The sequence below is a fragment of the Urocampus carinirostris genome, chromosome 16, assembly GCF_059441175.1.
Source record: "Urocampus carinirostris isolate Australia breed hairy pipefish chromosome 16, RoL_Ucar_1.0, whole genome shotgun sequence".
Taxonomy (NCBI): Eukaryota; Metazoa; Chordata; class Actinopteri; order Syngnathiformes; family Syngnathidae; genus Urocampus; species Urocampus carinirostris.
Window position 1 is genome coordinate 15,301,055 of NC_142364.1, and position 19,843 is coordinate 15,320,897.

The 19,843-nt window shown below is 39.1% G+C and overlaps 2 protein-coding genes and 1 long non-coding RNA gene across 3 annotated transcripts in view; 1 reads left to right on the forward strand and 2 right to left on the reverse strand.

Annotated features, from left to right (window-relative positions):
• Positions 1 to 69: 69 nt before the first annotated feature.
• kmt5aa (lysine methyltransferase 5Aa) lies at positions 70 to 7,779 on the reverse strand. Its single transcript, XM_088319944.1, has 7 exons — positions 7,395 to 7,779; positions 5,181 to 5,295; positions 4,556 to 4,790; positions 4,388 to 4,475; positions 4,118 to 4,177; positions 3,067 to 3,257; positions 70 to 1,503 (listed from the first exon to the last, which is right to left on the reverse strand). Exons 1-7 carry the CDS (start codon positions 7,401 to 7,403, stop codon positions 1,293 to 1,295), a joined length of 909 nt encoding a protein of 302 aa, XP_088176070.1. The 5' UTR covers positions 7,404 to 7,779; the 3' UTR covers positions 70 to 1,292.
• A 2,722-nt stretch (positions 7,780 to 10,501) lies between these two features.
• On the reverse strand, positions 10,502 to 12,263 carry LOC148350378 (uncharacterized). Its single transcript, XR_015853031.1, has 2 exons — positions 11,570 to 12,263; positions 10,502 to 10,695 (listed from the first exon to the last, which is right to left on the reverse strand). It is a non-coding gene; the product is annotated as an uncharacterized LOC148350378 (long non-coding RNA).
• Positions 11,680 to 19,843, forward strand: part of sbno1 (strawberry notch homolog 1 (Drosophila)) — a 34,471-nt gene continuing 26,307 nt past the window's right edge. Inside the window, exons 1-8 of the mRNA XM_088355813.1 lie at positions 11,680 to 12,054; positions 14,656 to 14,775; positions 14,875 to 14,955; positions 16,907 to 17,137; positions 17,211 to 17,343; positions 18,046 to 18,146; positions 18,220 to 18,316; positions 19,609 to 19,769. Of these exons, the coding sequence (XP_088211939.1) occupies positions 14,656 to 14,775; positions 14,875 to 14,955; positions 16,907 to 17,137; positions 17,211 to 17,343; positions 18,046 to 18,146; positions 18,220 to 18,316; positions 19,609 to 19,769 (924 nt within the window). The 5' untranslated portion in view covers positions 11,680 to 12,054. The remainder of the gene's footprint in view (positions 12,055 to 14,655; positions 14,776 to 14,874; positions 14,956 to 16,906; positions 17,138 to 17,210; positions 17,344 to 18,045; positions 18,147 to 18,219; positions 18,317 to 19,608; positions 19,770 to 19,843) is intronic.

The following is a 19,843-nucleotide window of genomic DNA, read 5'->3' on the forward strand; positions in this document are numbered from 1 at the left end:
TTTCATGAATTTGTTTCCAGACTTTTTGTTACGATTATTTTGCTCGGAGCTTGTTTTCATGACATTCGGCTCACAATAAATTCGGAAATTCATGTTAAGACTTTATAAATTACAATGAGAATGATCAAAAAAATTTAATTCCGTATTGACTTCTTTATACAGTTTAAATTTGCATTTTAACTATTTGAATTAGCTTTTTTAAATAAAAAAAAAAACATTTAGTTCTCATTATTTCAAAACTTAATACAGTAAAATACATAATTTGATAGAAAATTCTTAAATAACAATAATAATTGTTTGCTCTCCATGGGCATTTAACAGAAAAATACCGTATTTCATTTATATGAGGCGCTCCTAAAAACAAAAAAAATGACCATTAGACAGCACATATAATATTGTGTGCCTAATAGAACAGCACAGTACAAAAAATTAGAAATCCAAAACGATAGAAAAAAATGCTTCTACAAATGGTTAACTATTAATTGCAGATTTCCTTATATTTATGTTCTATGAAAATAGTTTTTTATTTTCCAATTTTTTAAAAGCAACACTAGTTTTTATTTAATGCGCCTCACAGTCAGGTTTTCCTTATATATGAAATTAATAGCTAACAGAGAAATATTTTGAAGGTGCGTCTTAAAAATCAGGTGCACCTTGCAGTTTGGAAAATACTGTAATTTGTTTTGCAAAAACAATGCATATTTTGCACTTAATATTTAATATCTATAAATGCACAAAACCCAATTAAAAGGTTTTTTTTAACCTTTAAAAAAAAATCACTTTATTCAATCAATTAGTCGCTTATTTTATTTTCAGGGTGGCCCAGATGTAGACGACACCACTGCAACAGCCGTTTAAATTAAATTTAAAACAATATTTGCCAAAAAATTATAAGAATAAAAATAACAGAAACAACACCAAAACCTTCAATGTGATCGCCGTAGAAAAATAAAATAAAAATAAAGATCGGAGCGCCAAAATTTCCAATGATACCTTGTGGAGTAATTTCTACATTAAACACATTATCCTTTTAAAACAGTGCCCTAGTGTGTTGGGGAGGGGGAGGGGTCCTTGGAAGTATAAAAACCTGCAGAAGAAAGCCCAAGTGAGGTCATCTACAGAAACCGTGCACATCAAAAAACAAGTTTAAAAAAAAAAAAAAAAACACACACCAGAATGTGTACTACTCCCAAAAATTGATTCGCTAAAATGTAAGCATCAACCTTTTCAGTCTTTTTTGTACTAGTGCTTATAAATAATGATAATGAAAAAGAAAGAGTTTCCCCTGCAGGCTAGTGCTTGAGCCAGGGGTAAGCAGCGATGGCTTCTTTGCTGCGGTCGCCGTAATCGTAGAGGAGTTCTTCGCCCTCCAGGATGTCCCGAGCCGCCACCAGGATGAGATGAGGTGCGCCGTCCACGTCGTGCAGTTTGGTTTGCAGGTTGCCGTTTTTGCTGTGGTTGATCAAACGCCCCAGCCGGTTGGTCTCTTTGGTGGCGTCCACGCTGCGTGCAAGAAGACACGTCGTTCATCCAAAAAATTCGTACGTAAACATGAAGTTCCCCCCGAGAATTTTTGATCGTATTGTCCCATTTTCAGCTTCACACAAATAAAAACATATTTTCTAAGAATCAACAACTTTTGAGTCACAATTATGCCAAAAACGGGATTATATCAACATATTAGATTATATTTATAATGAAAAAAAATTGAAAAGTTGATGTTGCAAAAATATTGCCCCCCCCCTTCTCTCAGCTCAGCCAACAGACTCCAGAAGTTCCCTGATGACATCTGATTGACCCAGTGTCAACTTAACAATGCCAGAGTGCAACTGTCTGCTCTGTGATTGGCTCAGAAATGAGTCACTGGGGAACAGACAGCATTTTGAAGACCCAAGAACACATCAGACAGGTTCAGGCTAAATTTGTGAAAAAGTTCAAAGCAGGAATGGGATACAAGGAGATTTTGCAACATTTACACATCTCCTGGAGCACTGTGCAATCAATAGTAATAAAATAGAGAGAGCATAAAACCACTGCCATCCTACTTTTGACCCAAGCAATGAGAAAACTAATCAGACAAGCAACCAAGAGGATCATTATCACAGTGGATGACCTGAAGCCATACAAGGCTGAGGTGGGACAATCTTTGCGTAAGAGAACCCTAAGACGTACTCTGCATAAATCTGCCCTTTATGGAGGGGTAGTGAGGAGAAAACCCATTTAGAAAGAATGCCATAAAAAGGTCCGTTTTGCATTTGCAAGAAGACACATACAACATGTAGGATAAGGAAGTCTGGTCAGATGAGAGCATAATTGAACTTTTTGGGGTGAATGCAAAGCGTTACATTTGACGTGGGAGTAACACTGCACATTACCCTGAAAACACCATCCCTACTGCCAAACATAGTGGTGGTAGCCTCTGCCGGGACTGGGAACATTGTTAGAGTTGATGGAAACATGGTTGAAGCCAAAATATAGGGCAATTCTGGCAGAAAATCTGTTAAAAGTCTGCAAGAAACTTGAAAATGAGGACCAGGTTCCTCTTCAAACAGGACATCGACCCTAAACATAAAGCAAAATCTACAGTGGAATGGTTTAAAACTAACAATATAAAGGTGTTAGAATGACCAGGCCAAAGTCTGGACGTCAATCCTATAGAGCATTTGTGGAGAGATCTGAAAAATGCTGTGCACAAACGATCAAACTTTAACAAACTTGAGCTGCTTTGTAAGGAAGAATGCGTGAATAGTTCGATTTCAAGATGTGCAAAACTAATAGAGACATACCTAAAAAGACTTGTGGCTGTGATTGCAGCAAAAGTCAGTTGTATAAAGTATGTGCAACGCTTACTTTTCTATTTTTTTATTTCTTAGCACACTATAAAATGTTGCATGAATTTTGTTTCAGTTACTGATTATGACTGACATGTTGTTGACTCTTAAAAATATCTTAGTCTTTTATAACTTTAGTTTGAAGCCGGAAATATGGCAATATGTCAAAAAATAGTTGGGGAGCCGATACTTTTGCAAGGCCCTGCAAGCCATAGTAAAATAGGTGAGCACTTACCAGTACGCTTTGCAGAGGTACTGGAAATAGTACATGTAGCAGCCCGTTTCAGGGTTCTGGGCATACTCCGCCTCCCGTTTTTTGGCATCCGCCCTCTCCAAGAGGTCGCCGTGGTACTCCACGACGTACTCGCCCTTCCGGAAACCTCGTGCGGCAAACACCGCTCGGCCCTTTCCCTCCATGTGCTTCACCTTCAGAATTAAAAAGGACATGGATTGCGTTTACATTGCTTTTAAGTGTGACATCTGGATCAAATCTGGATTCGATTGGATTTTAATATCCCCTCACTGCTATAAGGTTTTACACTGGTAAGTTTTATTATTTAATAATTGTTTTTAATCATGTCGGGGTTCACACATGGACTGACAAAAATGAATCAAATTTGGATCATTACGAATCTGGATTCGAATAGATGTGACACTTTTTGACGTAGGCAAACACAGCTTGGCCCTTTCCCTCCATGTGCCTCACCTTCAAAATAAAATGTTGAAGGGGGTCATTTACACTGCTTTTAAATGAGACATCTGAATCAAATCTAAATTTGACCAGATTTTAAGCTCCCCTCCACTGTTATTATGTTTTACTCATGTAGATTTGCTGTTTAAATGATAATTCATGTCGAGATTATCACACAGAACGAGTCCAGAGACAAAACTTAATTTAAATAGGATTATTACGTTTCCCTCTTACTCACACTTTCAAAAAACAAATTCACTTTATACATTTACATTGCTTCTAAATGTGACATCTGGCTCAAATCTGGATTAAGCTTTGAACCCTCCACTGTCATATAACTTTACTCATAAAGGTTTGCTGTTATAATTGTTGTTTCGGTCTGTGTTCTCATACAATGACAAAACTTGATCAAATTAGGTTCGTGACAAATCTGGACCTGATCTGGATTCAAATGAATGTGTCACATGTTGACGTCCCGCTGTTTATGTGTGTGCTTTTAAATCATTGTCGAATTTAACCTGAAGTAAAAACATGGTCAAATGCGCCATTGAAATCCAATTTGGATTCACTTTAAAAACTTGAGAGAGGTCCTTACCTGCATTCCTTCCTCGATCCCATTTGTGATGAGATGGTCGATGAGGTGCTTTTGTTCACACTGCACACAAAAGGGAAGCTTATTGGATTGTTATTGATTATTGATCAAACTAAGGTATAAAATTGAGATTTTTTTTTACGAACAACAAATGACAAAATCCATTTTCTCAACTACAGTAAATGTATTAGTGTTTAGATGAGTAGAGCCAGAATTAAATATTTTACATATATCCAATCTGGATCAGAACTGAGAAAAAAAACTTTGGGTTACCTTGAGCTCTGCTTTACTTTTTCGAGAGCTCCTTCTTATAGGAAAGAAGTCGGTAAGTTTTCTGTTCTGGGCGTTTTTCCCCCTGGTGCTTTTTGGAGACCGTAGAAATACAAACAATGCATTAGACATTGCATGATAATAATGTAAGTATGGGGGTGGGGGGCACACATTTTTGACGTTGCTCTCTTTTTCTGGTGGCGGCAAGACACGGGTGCGCTCTGGTTGCTGCTGTGCAAAGGAGCCGGAGGTCTGTTGGTCGCAAACTGCTCACTTGCAGTCTGAAGGCGATGTTGAAACTGGAGAGGCGGAGAACATTCATCTGACAGGCAAGATGGCAGCTGCTTTGCTGCTTCGGAAGAGTTGCAATCTTTTGTTGTTGGGCAGAAACCGTTCGCTATCTGACCTGGTTGAAAGGGAAACGAGTCTTGATTTGTCAGCTGTTGTGTTATTTGTTCTACATCAGCGGTTTTTCTAGGCCTAGCTCGTATATATTAGAGAGACCCCCCTTGTACTTTGCGCTTCAGTTATCGCGGGCTAACTTCTTCAGGGATTTGGAATTGAATTGTCTTTATTGTAAGGCAGGTTGTATTCCTGTGTGTTGGGTGGGCATGACTGTGTGAGCGATTGTGATAGGCTGCTGAATACTGTCAGTCAAACAGCAGACAGGTACAAGTCAATGCCTTCGCACCGTGAAAACTGATGGATCTCTGTATACAGGTTTGTGTGAACCTCAGTATGAGCAAGGAAAACCCTGGTCCGTCTTTCACAAAATCATCAGAGGAGGATTTTTTACCTTCACCAAGCTTTCGGATGTTATTTCTATGGCAAAACAGGGAAGGGCATCCTCCCTCCTGTGCCCCCTTTTCATGGAGGCAACTTGAAATGCTGCGTTGATTGCATATGATTTCCTGCGGATGTGAAAACGAGAATCAACGTATGTCTGTAGAAATGTTCACTTCAGAAATAAATATTCATTCATTTTCCAGCCGCTTATCCTCACAAAGGTCCCTGGGATGGTGGAGCCCCTCCCGGTCGACTTTGGGCAGATCTCCCCTGACTGGTTGCCATCCAATCATAAGACAAACACTCACTCAAACTCATTCTTAGCAACTATGTTATGAACACAACAGAAACTTGAGAAAAACATGCAAGAATGAGAATATCAAAGAGGAAATCGAGCCACATTGACAGATTATCAAAAAAGGGGAGGTCAAAATCCTACAACATAAGGTGGATGATTTTGAGCAATGTGCTCCTCATGCTCCCAAACATCCCAGCTTTTGCCTTTAAAATGTGCGGCACAGTTCTGAGGTCATGACATCAAACCTCCTGTGTGGAGTTTGCATGTTCTCCCCGTGCTTGTGTGGGTTTCCTTCAGGCACTCCGCAAGTTGGGTTAACTGGCCAGTCCAATTGTCCCTAGGTGTGAAAAAGCGAGTGAATTGTCTGTCTCTGTGTGCCCTGCGACTGACTGGCAACCAGTTCAGGGTGTCCACTGCCCAAATATAGCTGAGATGGGCTCCAGCATCCTCGCGACCCTTATGAGGATAAGCAATGCAGATAATGAATAGATGAATGGGTCCAAAAGTTGTCACCAAAATGAATGCTGAAGTACCCCAAAAAGCACGTCAAATGGAATAAAAAACTAACTGAAAGACAGCCCCTGCAATTGAACCAAAGATCTCGGAAATGCGAGGCGGACATGTTAATCAATCATCCACTGTGTTGACCAGAAAGAATTAAAGAGAAATATACAGTAGAGCGCGGTATACAGCATTCCTGCCTTACACATTTTCATTTTACAGGAATAATTTATTTTTTCAGCCCCTCTTCATTTTTCCCAATATGCAGCATCATATCAAATAATTTTGCAGGCCCATAAACGTATAAAATTAAAATTTTGCGGTGTTCATGTGTATGATGAATTCGGTCTATAAAGGTAAGATTGAATAGTGTACTTTTGGAAGCAGTAACAATGGCACAAGCCAAGAAATATGAACTGCTTCCACAGGTTGCTGGTGTATGCAAGTATATATGAATAGATAGCTAACCAGATTACTTTTATAATGAAATAAGTGACTTATTACTTTTTTATTTCAGTAACACGCACAACACAAGGCAATTTTACTTTGCGATCACCACCTCAGAACAGATTAATGTCGTATCCCTGGGGTACACTGTAAGTTTTCTAAATATTTATGTTTAAGTAAAACAATAATCATACTCGAAGTATAAATGATTAGTTCAATTTAACGACATATTTCTCTTATAACAGTTCATCTCAGAGCCCCAGTGTAATATTTGAGCACTAGAAGCCGTTGTTTTGTCTAATGCAATCAAAAACCAGTGCCACGGAGTACAGCATAGCAGCAGGATGCCAGACAAACGAGGCAGCGACACTGGGTAGGGATTCCACTGTATAATAGAAATACAAATGTCTCTACCTATGAATATTTATAAAAATTAACATGGGTACGATAGTTTGGGTATTTATGCCTGGAATTCAAATGAAGGTTTTTTTTCTACTGAACGAAAGTTTTTTTGTGCCACTAGGAGGCACTACACGTTACACACTGTCCCTTTAAGTTCGCCACACTCAACATGGCTGCACACTTCTCGTATGATTCCCAAAAATCCACAGTGCAGAACCACGCCCACTCCCACGGTTCCCTTTAAACATTCAGTTACGACAGGCCTGATACGATACAAGTGGCAAATAACTAAATATATTTTTAAAAATAATACTACGTCCTTAAGAGACATTTTCTCGGCTTGAAGTGTGCTAGTTTGGTTGTTTTAAATGGACTTGAACGTGAGGTAAGCTGTCAGGCACAAATAGTTATTTTAGTTATTAAAAATAGTTGCTCCTTTTTGTTTTGGTTAGCCAATACATATATTCTCCATTTTGTGTTGTAGAACTATACCCCAGAAGTCTGAAGTTGTCCATTTTGGTTGTTTCTCGCTAGAGAAGAATGGGGTTTATTGTGTCAAACATGTCGAAAACTTACCCCGTTCATGATAGACGAGCGGTTCCCCGAGGCTCCACGCTCGGCTCTCCTCCGCCTCCCCGGTGCCTCCGAGGACTAAAATCTCCAGTGCGAGGAGATTAAACAGTCCCCCGTCTCACCTTCACAGCAACTCCAACCAAATTGGCTTCTACTACTGCTACGACAAGTTCGCCATTTTTTTCCTCGACAATATGATGCAAACGGCAAGAAGGAGAAATAGCGTCCCCTACAGTCTACTGTACTATACTTATTAATATTATTATTATTAGTTTTTATTTTAATTATTCAATACATTCTAAACAGTGCAGCTATATTGTGTATATATTTACAAAAAATTGACTACTGATATTTTTAAAAAGTTTGTCTCAAAACTAGAGCCACGAGGAAATCAATGTCGTCACTTCCGGTATTAAACACGCATATGTTTGTGAACGAAATAAATACAAATAATTAAGCGTATGAACTATTTAACTCTTTATTGATTGATTTATAAATAAAACACACTTAATTAGTGTTTGTGTCGCAACAGATCAAGACAAACGTTAATTTTCTAACTTGCTGTACAGTCATCGTTGAAGATGACCGTGCCGTTTTAAAGGCACAGTGAGCAACAAATCAACCAACACGAAAGAATAAAATAAAGTTGAGAGTATCTTTGAAAACATACCACTCTGTAAAAGAAATACAAATTTCTTGACCTATGATTTTTTTTTATTAAAATTAACATTGGTATGAAAGTCATGTATTTGCCTGTTATTCAAATCAATTTTTTCACTGAATGAATGTTTCTCGTACCACCAGGGAGTGCTAAATATTACACACTGTCCCTTTAAAATAGCCACATAATGAAAGAAAATGAAGAAAACCTTTACATTAACCCGTGGGCTTCCTGAACCCTTTATATTTCTTAGCTTGTGCAATCTTGAGAGTTTGCAAATTAACACGTTGCCGAGACACACCATATCCATTTGGTCTCTTGGCTTCAAACCACTCGAAGAGCTCCATTTCTGGGTACTGTCGACAACGAATTCTATCCATTTTTTTCCCTCTGGGCACGGTCTACTGCAGGGGTGTCAAACTCATTTTAACTCGGGGGCCACACGATAGAACAAACATTCTGTCGGGGGCCGGACTAGTAGATTAAAGAGAAAGAAAAAGAGATAAAGAAATAAGAGAAAGAGGGAGGGATAAGAAGAGAGGGCGGGACAAAGAAAGAAAAAGAGAAAGAGGGAGAGAGCGTGAGAAACAAAAGATAAAAAGTCGTGAGAGAGGGGGAAAGAAAGGGAGAGAAAGAAATCCAAAGAGAAATAAAAAGACAGAAGGAGAGAAAAGAGAAAAGAAAGCGCAAAGGGCATGAAAAGAGAAAGAGAAAAGACAGAAAAGGAAGTTAGAGCAAAAGAGGTTAAAAGATACAGAGAGAGAAAGAGACAAAGAGCAAGAAAGGAAGAGAAAAAGAAAGACACAGAGAGTGAAAGAGACAGAGTGGGAGAAAAGGTGTGGGAAATAAAGAGAGAGAGAGAGAAATACAAGCACAGTGTCTTTGTGAGACGCACCTGGCTTTGGCAACATCAAGTTGACATATTTCAACCTGCAGCTTGTTTTTCTCTTGCGCTTCTCTGAGTGTTGTCTCGCGGGCCGGATTCAATCCCTTAGCGGGCCTGATCTGGCCCGCGGGCTGCCTATTTGACACCTGTGGTCTAATGCAATGCTATTATAGTTGGACTGGTTGCATTGTTGTATCATCCTTACTCAACTTACTCACTTTCTACACACTTTTTCTTTAGTAAATAACGATGACCATTTGAAAGAATTTCACTTCAACATTGGCTTTCACTGCTGATTTTATGGGACCATATCAGCACTTTTAATAATAATAATTTCCTTTGTATTGTCATTCTTTGTAACAATGTACACAGAACGAAATGTCGATACACCTGACCCGTTGTAGCGAGCCGATGCAGCCGCAGCCAACAGAGGGCGCCGCCATTTTACCAATTAGGTATGACTCGGCCGAGGCGCGAACCAGCGACCTCCCAGTCTCAAAGCGGGCACACTACCATCTAGGCTACTGAGCTAATATCAACATTGGGTTACCTATGAGCCTTGGGTTTTATGGATATTTATTCTGGGTATTATGTGGATATTGTTTTTACAAACATACCCACCCCATGTCAAGAGCCCCAGACAGCGCAACACATAAAGCCTGTCTAAATTGAAAAACAATGACGGGTGAATGATTTAAAAAAAAAAAAAAAAAAGTCAGCGAGAGAGAAGCTCGCCCCGACTCAAACGTAGTGACTGACGTATTGGGCCTGACCGGCCTGAAATTCAGATCTGGACTTGGATCTTACCTCTAAGCTGAAAGTGGCGGACAAAAGCTTTGCCCGCTTGTGAAGGGCTTGCTTGCTTCCGATTTGTCTGACCTTTTCCTATTAAATCAACACTACAGTATCATTTCCTTAAACAGCTCTAACAACTGTTGGCATGATCGTTTAGGTAGATTATCGCCCCCTATCCAATCATAGTTTGTCAAAACGGTGACGTTTCTCAAGGCCCGCTAGAGGGCTCTCAAACGTCAGCTCGTAATCTGGTTGGATGAATCAACAGCTTTCTCAAAGATTGATATAATGCCATAGGGCCTTCACAAATTTTTGTGTGGTGTGCATAACCCTCAAAAATATTGTACTGAAATCATCATTGGCAGCCTGCCAAGCTGCTTGTATGGCGCGTGCATGTATGTGTCTCTTCTTGGGGGTTTGTGCTGGGGTTGGACTATATTTGAAGGAGTCCTTTTCTTACTTTCACCATTTTCAGCCTAGAATAAAGAAAACTTCGAGCATGCGCTGAAACCACTCTCCTTCCGTCCATACCCCTGCTTCCTTTCCTCCAGCCTAATGCGCTCCGTGTCTGAAATATTGATGATAAAAGTAAAATAAAACCAAATAGGCTCTTTGAACTCAGTTGTGGATAGTCAGCACGTATTCAATAGAGAAAAGATTTCATTTTAAACTTTTTAAGAAGACCTCAAACTACACACCCCAACTTTCGAAAGCACACATTCGGAAACAGCGCAACCAGGGGGAAAGCAATGTAAGGAAGCTGACAGACAATTTTTGAACTATTTAATAGGTATTCAAGGACAAAACATAATTATATCACATGATAAAGATCTTTTTTAGGCCAGCAGAGAAAGCCTTGAAGTCCGTGACAGCCCACCATTGATATAAGTTGGACCCCAGGGCATTACCAGGGACACGCTTTGCCCACCCAAAGAAAAACTGGATGTAGTGGTGAGGAGTGTCTGAAAAAAAAAGACAAACCAAAGAAGAAAACAATAAAATATGCACGGGATAAAGAAGTGAAAATAAAAGAAACAAAAGAATAAAAGAAAAAAAATGAAAAAAGAAGGAAAAAGCAGTAAAAAGTAAGAAGGAGAGGGGAAAAACAAGAAAAGAGAAAGCTAGGAAAAAAAGAAGACAAAAAAAGAGAGAATAAAATAGAATGAAAAGAAAAAGCAAAAAGCTAAGTGGAAAAAGACTAAACTAAAAAAGACTAAAATTAAGAAAATAATGAAAAAACAAACAGGAAGAAATAAGGAAAAGATAAAAAAGCAATAAAAAATAATGACAAATTAAGGAAAGAAGAAATACAATAATAAAAGAAAAAAAGGGTAAAATAGAGGAAATATAATAAGAAGCAAAAAGCTAAGGGAAAAAAACAAAATAACAAAAAAAAGAAAAAATAATGAGAAAACAAGCAAGAAGAAATAAGGAAAAGAGTAAAAAGCAATAAAAATAATTAAAAATTAAGGAAAAAAGACATACAATAATAAAAGAAAAAAGGGGAAAATATAGGAAAAATAATAAGAATAAATCAAGCAGAAAAAATACGAAAGAGTAAAAAGAAATTAAAAAACAATAAAAAGCTATGAGAAAAAACAACAAAAAAGAATAAAAATATAAAATAAAAAGGGAAAATCGAGAACTAAGAAAAAAAGCATGAAAAACGAAGTGAAGAGAGGCGAACAAAGAAGAAAAAGGAAAAATAATGAAGAAGAAAAACAGTAATATTCTGTTCAAAATGAATGTATAAGTAAATTAAGCAACACTAATACATTATAAACAATAATAAAGCAATTAGTATTAGTTGTGAAAACCATCTTGAGTTGGACTCACTTTCCCAAACGTATGTGCTCTGTAGTCCAAATCCAGTTCAACAGATGGCGCTACATTCCCCAGCCGTCAATTCCACCCCCTCCGCGACACGAAGAAGAATCAAGACTCGCCCAGGGTCACGTGACGCCCCGCTCCCACGTTTGACCGTTGCGATGTTTGTCGTTTGCGTCAAAAGCATCAAAGGCCGCCTCTTCTATCCTTTGTGCCGACGCGCTATCGCGGCGCCGCGGCCACTACGACTACCGAAACGCGGCTTCCGCACCCACGCGGGGACGAAGCCGTCGAACACCGAGGGAGACGAACCGCAGGCGGCGAGAGGCCTACTCCACGTCACGTGACCGGCATGCGGCGCTCCGCTTGATTAAAAAAAAAAGACGAAGAAGAAAATGGCGTGAACGCGGCGGCGGGGACAGGACAACAACCGAACGAGCGCTGCGAGGCGCAACTCATTGCGGACAGACAGCGCTCCGTCTACCGCCTCTCAAGTAAGCTTTCGCGGTACTATCGGTTAGAAGAGAAATTACTGCACATAAGAGACTACACCTAGTGGTTTGGAAATAAATACCCAATGTGCTGCGACTGCCTTTTTCTCGCTATTGAGTGTTTGCTAGCGTTAGCTTAGCTGAGCCACGAACAGGCGAGGCAAAGCAACAGACTTAGCCGCGTTTGAGTGCTGTTTGACGGGGAGTGTTCGCCAGCGAACGCCCGTTGTGTTTGCCCTTGGGAAACTGTCTTCTGTTATCTAATACTAACACCCTGCCACCGAACGCCTCCCTAGTTGCGTTCAGGGACTTGCTAAAGCTCCAATATACCCATTAGAAACTGTATAAATTCTACACAATTTATCGTAGTTACCAGCTTGTTACGTTATAGAGCGCCGCTGACATTGCGAGTTCGCCGGGGCTGTTTACTAAGTCACGGGTCTTCTATTTATATTATTACTTTGCAACCTCTTCGTACTTAATTCATATTACAATTGACCCTGCAACATTAATGTGAAAAATCATTTAAAAAACGTGCAAGAATAATTTGTTGCGTTCAGGTGCTGACATTGATCTCCAGGGCTATTAAGCAAGCACAATGACAACGTGTTTACTCTTTTATGTGATCACTGTTATTTAACGAATATTTTGTTGTTTGTATCGACTATTTTTCAAAAAATGTTGAAAAACGATTCGCTTTCGATTTATATTGTCAAGCTAGTTAGCATGACCGGAGCTGTGTCACCCTGCCCGGGGACAGTCAAGACGAATTATAAATAAAAACCACGCTCAAGGCTAATTTTCCACAAAATAAAACGCCGAGCCAATTCAACTATCATAACTTTGCATGTTTAATGAAAACGTGTTTGTTTTAAAGATCATGGAAAGCCAAAAAGTGCTCCTTTTATGAGTTGTTAACAGCGACGTAATCCGGAAGTTGGACTAAGAAAACACGTGTCTCTTTAATATCGATGTATGCATATTTTAAGCACAAAAATGACTCAAATTGGGGGAATTTATCAAGCCAGTGCTGCGTCATTTAGCAAGGTTTTTAAGCAGCAATCGGTTTATTTCACAGAACTTTTGATTTTAGTAGTCTAAAATCAGGCTGTAATGTAAATTGTACACTAATTCCATCTGAATCCCGAAGAAAAATGTCAGAAACTTGCTGTATTCAGTCAAGTCATGTTTATTTGTATAACCTTTTATCACAAGGAGTCTCGAAGGGTTGCACAGACCACAGATTATTGCACACTACAGAATATTATTACACCACCCTTGATCTAAAACCTACATGAGGGCAAGGAAAAACTCAAAAACCTTTTCGCGTTATCCTGCCTTCAGAGATTAGCCGGACCTCTGTTTTGATGGGCAACTACATGCGACAATACTTATACTAGATCTTATATCAACAGGGAAAACGTGTATTTTCACTTGTAGTTCATTAAATGTAACCAGTAGCTGCTTTATGAATATTGAGTATATTGTATAATTGCGAATATTGAATATCAGATGACAGATAACTTCCTTTTTAAGTATTCTTTTTCTCATTTCAGTAATATATAAACAAGAATTTGACAAATAATGTAGCCAAACAAGTAAAACAAAAGTGTATTTGAAATAAATGAGGAAAATTTCCTGCCAGAGTAGAGATGAATCGTGGACATACCCAAAGTCGCATAGTTTAATCACGCCGTTCTTATTGAAAAGGATATTTTGTGGTTTCAAGTCAGTGCATACAGTAAATGGATATTAAATTAATGAAATTATATTTTGTAAAATGGTTGCTTTATTAATATTCCTTGTATCCAGATAGACTATACAGCTAGTTCATTTTTATATTTGGATCTACACTTGAGGGTAAGAAGAAATCTAGAAAAAAAACTTTATCATAGGAATAAAATAAAAATGGCCCTTAAGCCAGTATTTGTTATTGTCTGAATGTTTTTGCATGGACTATTTTTCAATGGATAAAAAGTGGATGGTTAATATACTATTTTTACATTTAAGTGATTGCTTCAATAAAAGTATTTTCAGATGGAAGTTAAGGTAGACTATATAGCTATTCCAAGTCTTGCAGTCTACAATTGTACCGTGACCACCAGACGAAAAATAACAAGAATCTTTCCTGAATATAACTATGTTGTTGCATTGTTATTATCAGGTCTTTCCTGTTTATGAAGAGTAGAATAGAATTGCCATTATTGTAAATGATTACAACCATATGTCTTTTGCTTACAACAAGATTGAACGTGGCACTCCAGGATAAACAGGTAATAAAATGTAAAAACAAGATATTGGCAAATACGGGGGGTGGGTTGGCTTAAGCTTTTAAATTAATTTCTATTTGTGTTAATGATCTGCAGACTTATTCACCCGTTAAGAAAAACTGAATTGGCTCAAAACAACCAAGCAAAGCCCGTCTTTTTTTGTAAGGCAAAATCATAATTGCTTTGTAAATGTTGGGTTGTGTCCACCTTTAAGGTAACAAAAAATAAAAAGATTGAAGTTGACTTTTCTTTTCCCAATTATTTTTTCGATAAACCCCAAAGTGTTAAAATTTCAGCTACCTTGTTTTGACTTTGTGACTTCTGCATCTTGCAGATGGATCCCGGACAGGATTTACTCCTCACTGCTCTCAGCGAAAGCGGCATTTGCCCCAACGACTTTGGAATATTTGACATCGACTCTCCGGATGGCGCGCAGCCCTCCACACCTGAGCAGGTGTGATTGAGTAGTTTATCCTCAATTTTTTTTCCCCACCAGAGACAAATCCCTCCAAATAAAATTGGTGTGCTAATAACGCTCTTTCTTGTTTTTTAGTCCATCTCAATCAGCGGCCTGGGGACAGAGTCTGGAGACATCATTCGAACTGAATCTTCAGGTCCCACCGTGACTATCAGGGTAGGATTTTTTTGAATGTTCTTAATTGCAATAGTTTAAAATTCAAAACAAACACATTGCACCTGGGGTCTCCAACATGGTGTCCGCAGGCTCTCGGTAGCCCCCTTAGACCGATAGTCCGCAAATTTTTTATAACATGGAGCGGTTTAATGTCTGAAAATATTCTCACAGCCCTGCTCAAGAATTACATTAATAATCATCGAACAAGAATCACCTTTATTATGATTGGGTTGTTGTAACAAAATTAGGGTTGCATTCCACCTGGTAAAGTATACAGTATATAAAAAAAAAGATGGTAAATATAAAGTATTCACATCTAAAATAAGAACTATACACAACTAGGGTATTGCATTTTAAACCGCGATATATATATATATATAAAATGATAATAACTGATGGTAATAATAAGCCTAAATACATCATGTAATCTCAGTTTAGGCTGTACTCTTTCCCATAATGCTCCATTACAGCATTGCACAACATGGCACTGTGAGTAAAAAATAGTGTGATGGTTAGATAAAATCTAGCGCCTTTTCCTTTAATAATCCACATTCCAAGTGGTCTGGTGGTCAGGATTCTGGGCTCTCACCACTGTAGTCAAGGTTTGATTCTCATTGCATCCAATTCAGAGCCAATGTGGTCAGTGGTAATTGTCGAGTAATCAATCCTTGTTAATAAAATTCAAATGACCGTATATTTCACACTATAAGTCTGACTGGAGTATAGGTCACACCGGCCAAAACATGCACAATTAAGAAGGAAAACACATCAATAAATCGCACTTTAAGTTGTGTATTGGGGGGAAATTTATTTAATAAAATCCAACACTAAAAAAGTTATGTCATCTTGAAAGACAATTTAAAATAAAAAAATAAGGTTTACTAACATTTTGCACTCAAGCATATCTTAAGACATGCTTGTCAGGTATTATCAAATTATTTAGATAACTAAAGCATAAAGAACATGTTTGGCAAACTATCAGTTTCAGTCCAAATCACTAAATTCAATAAAATCTTAATCTTTGGTGTCACTTTTACCGGTAGACAACTCCTGGTATTTCCTGGAGGTACACATGCGTTTTTCCTCCTGGGTTCATATCGCAGTCAAGGTTGAAACTGTCAACACATGCCTAGAGCGCCCTCTTGCGGTTTTGTGTGGTAATAACATTTGAAGTGATGTACACCACTGGGGATAGAACATTTTAACTCACTGATATAATAATGTATTAATAATTTCACATATAAATCGCAACCCGGCTAAAATATGAAAAAACTGCCACTCATGCTGTAGTAAAACCTTGTGTACTTTAGTTTTTGGGGAAGTAAAGAAAAACGCATGTACACAAATATGGCACAAGGGAAAAAAAAGCAACTTTTTACTTTGTTTTGCGGCCCAGTCTCCAACGACCCGCAGCCCGGCACTGGGTCTGCGGCCCAGTGATTTTTGATCACTGCCTTACTGCCTTTGTAGCCCACAGACTGGTTCTGAAAAAGTTTTAGGAAATTTGATTTCCAATTGGCATGTTTAGTGGTTGACAGGGCCTATTTTAACAACTGATAATTACAACCTGTTAAAAACAATGCAACAACATAATAATAATAATAATTTCCTTTGTATTGTCATTCTTTGTAACAATGTACACAGAACGAAATGTCGATACACCTGACCCGTTGTAGCGGGTCGATGCAGCCGCAGCCAGAGGGCGCCGCCATTATACCAATTAGGTATGTCTCGGTCGAGGCGCGAACCAGCGACCTCCCAGTCTCAAAGCGGGCACACTAATAGTTATAATACGTTATTTTAGAAATCCTTATCAAACTGATAGTCCTTATAGCTAATCTGTGACAACAAAATGAGCTCTCAGCTTCAAGAAGGTTGGCAAACCCTGCTTTACACTTTCATATTTGGGCACGATAACATTTAGATATTACTTTTTTTTTTCTTCCTGCAGCCACACAAGCCTCAGCCATCAACCACCACGTTTGTCTTAAATCAGCTTAATCAATTGCCGTCACTTGGCGCGGGCACAACCAAGCAGTCCGGTGGAAACCCCGTCAAACACACCATCACTGTCACCAAGGTGGTCCACCTGGCCAACAACGCCCTGCGTAACTCGTCCACACCGACCTCCGCAAACAACACCCCCTCAGCGTCCACAGCAGTGCCTTCAAACAATGACCAGGTAAAAAAATGTGTGGTTTTTGGCCAGGCTTTTCAGGCAGTTTTTCAAATTGTTTCTCTCTCTCTTTGAACAGATCCAGTTAAAAGACCTCCTCAGGGCTGGAGGTGCAAAAGGTTCAGGCCTGAAGGGCAACAGTCTGGTAGAGCTCATGAAGCTCAAGCCACCTCCGGACATTGCCACACCTGTGGCCACAGCCACAGGCCCCAGTAAGTCAAGCATGTCACACATACAGCCCGTGGGCCAGATCTGGCCTGTTGAATGATTTCATCCAAGTCCCTTGCTCATTTCTATCAAATGTTGTGACTTTTTAAAAAAACTAATTCATACCAATTGTTCCTTCCTGCCGCTCGAGGGCAGTAAAGTTGTAAGAGTTGACATCCAGTCTGGTTTCATGTTCAATACAATATTTTGCAGAATTTTCTCACCTTCAGTAGGGGCAGCCTAGTAGTTTGATTTGATTTTATTGCCCGTTTACTGCTCAAACTCTTATTTTGATTTTTTATTTATTTCATGGCAGTATGATGACTGAGGCGAGCATATTTGCTCAATTGCTAGAATTAACAAATTGTTGTTCAATTCCAAACATGAAAATATTTTTCCTTCATTGTTTCAGACGAAATGTATTGTGCTTAGAAATGATCCCTTATGATCCGTGATTCTAATTTGTAGGATATGCGACAAATTGTGGATTCATGTTAAAGCACAGCACTGAAAAGCAAAGTTTAATATTTGGCATTGACATTTTTTTACTCATCCGGCCCATCCGAGAACGTAAAGTCTGGATCCGGCCCGCGAGCCAAACTGAGTTTGACGTTCCTGCAGTCACTCCAATGTGTATTCTAATTTCATGCCAAGTAGACTTTGTGTGCGCGTTACTCATAAGCATGTGGCCCGTTTTGGCGCTTCAGGTGAGATGAACAACGGCATCAAGAAGGAAATCCCAGGAAAAGAAATGGTTCGAACCTGGAGTAACGAGGAGCTCAAAATGCACGCTTTTTCACATTCCCTGGTAAGCGCAAAATGCCGCAAGATGGTGTCTTCCAAAACTGACAGATGTCTTCACCAATCCTGTCGCTGTGCAGAACGCGCCCAGGTTAAGGGAGGAGGATGAGCCCGAGGAGGAGGACGAAGAGGAGTTGGGCCACGCTGAGACGTACGCAGAGTACATGCCGATGAAGTGTATGTATGGAGTTGTAACATTATATCAGACCAGGGAACTGAATTTGAATCAATTTAAGCCCACCTCAGCTACCTATTTTCTTCTTCTTAAGCTGGAGCACTGTTGCAAAGCAAGTTTTCCAAGTTTTAGAATTAACATTTTTTTCTTTTTCAAAAGACCGTATTTTTCAAACTAAGAAAGTGCACTGGGTAATAATGCCCACCCCTAAAACTGGTCTTTTGTCATTTATTTTTCATACATAAGGCGCAACAGATTTTATTGTTGTGATTTATCAGTGTCCCTGATTAAAACCTTTAAACATTGTTTTGTACTGGGGATTGAAGCCAAAGTCCTAGCTGTGAGAGCGCCGATACCTTATCACCAGACCACCAATGGTACTGATGTAATGCGAAAAAGCATTAGAGCATATCTCATTATCACACTATTTCTATTAGCTCAGGAGATATAGGGCCTGTCTTGGGACCGAGAGGTCGCAGGTTTGATTGCCGGCTCCTCAGAATTAAATGTTGAAGTGTCTTTGGGAAAGACACTGAACCTTTAATGCCCCTGATATTACTATTGGTGTGTGTGTGTGTGTTATTGGGTAAGTGTGGAACACATTGTAAAGCGCTTTGGGAGGTCTTCAGTGACCTGAAAAGTGCTATATAATTGCAGACCATTTGCTCCTGGTGCTAGAAATACTAATTAGCATAGCGAATTTGGTTCTCTATTCACTTGTGCGTCAATAATATTACTGTTTAATATGAAGATGTACGTAAAAGACCTTCTACAGTAATTTGTTGAAATACCTTGTTTTCGTTGTTTTTTGTTTTGTTTTTTTAATCGTGTGATAATGAAATGAGCTCTAATGCCTTTTCATATGTCCTCCATACCTCTGGTGGTCCAGTAGTAAAAGTGTCGGTGCTGTAACTGCCACAACCCGGATGCAAATTCCGTTGCTTACAATGTATTGCGAATTATCGGTGATCAATACTGATTGATCAATCATTGCTCAAAAACGATAATATCCCGTAATAGTAAACACCTATAAATACTGCATGCATGCATTTTCAGGCTTATCCACTGTATCATGCTGTGTATATAGGCGCACTTTAAGTTTTCTGGCCAATTAGTTTTTTTTTGGTGCGCCTTATAGTCCAGAAAGTACGGTGATGTTTCAAAGCTATTGTAATGTTATTTGCCAAACTGAACTTTACACAAAAATGCTACATCACAAATGCTGCTTTATTGACCAAGTCTCACATATTTAGTAAAAAATAATGGTAGGAAATTATGTAATGGCATTTTTCAGTGAAAGTTGGGCTTCGGCATCCCGACCCAGTGGTGGAGACGAGCTCCCTTTCCAGCGTGAACCCGCCCGATGTGTGGTACCGGCTGTGCATCCCTGAGGAGGTCATCGATCGTGGGTGCCTGTCTGCTTTGCAACTGGAAGCTATCACGTATGCCTCCCAGGTGGGTTTAGCAACTCTCACTCCTCATCATTGATGTTCGACTTGATCGTTTGTAACATAAAACCATTTTGCTGC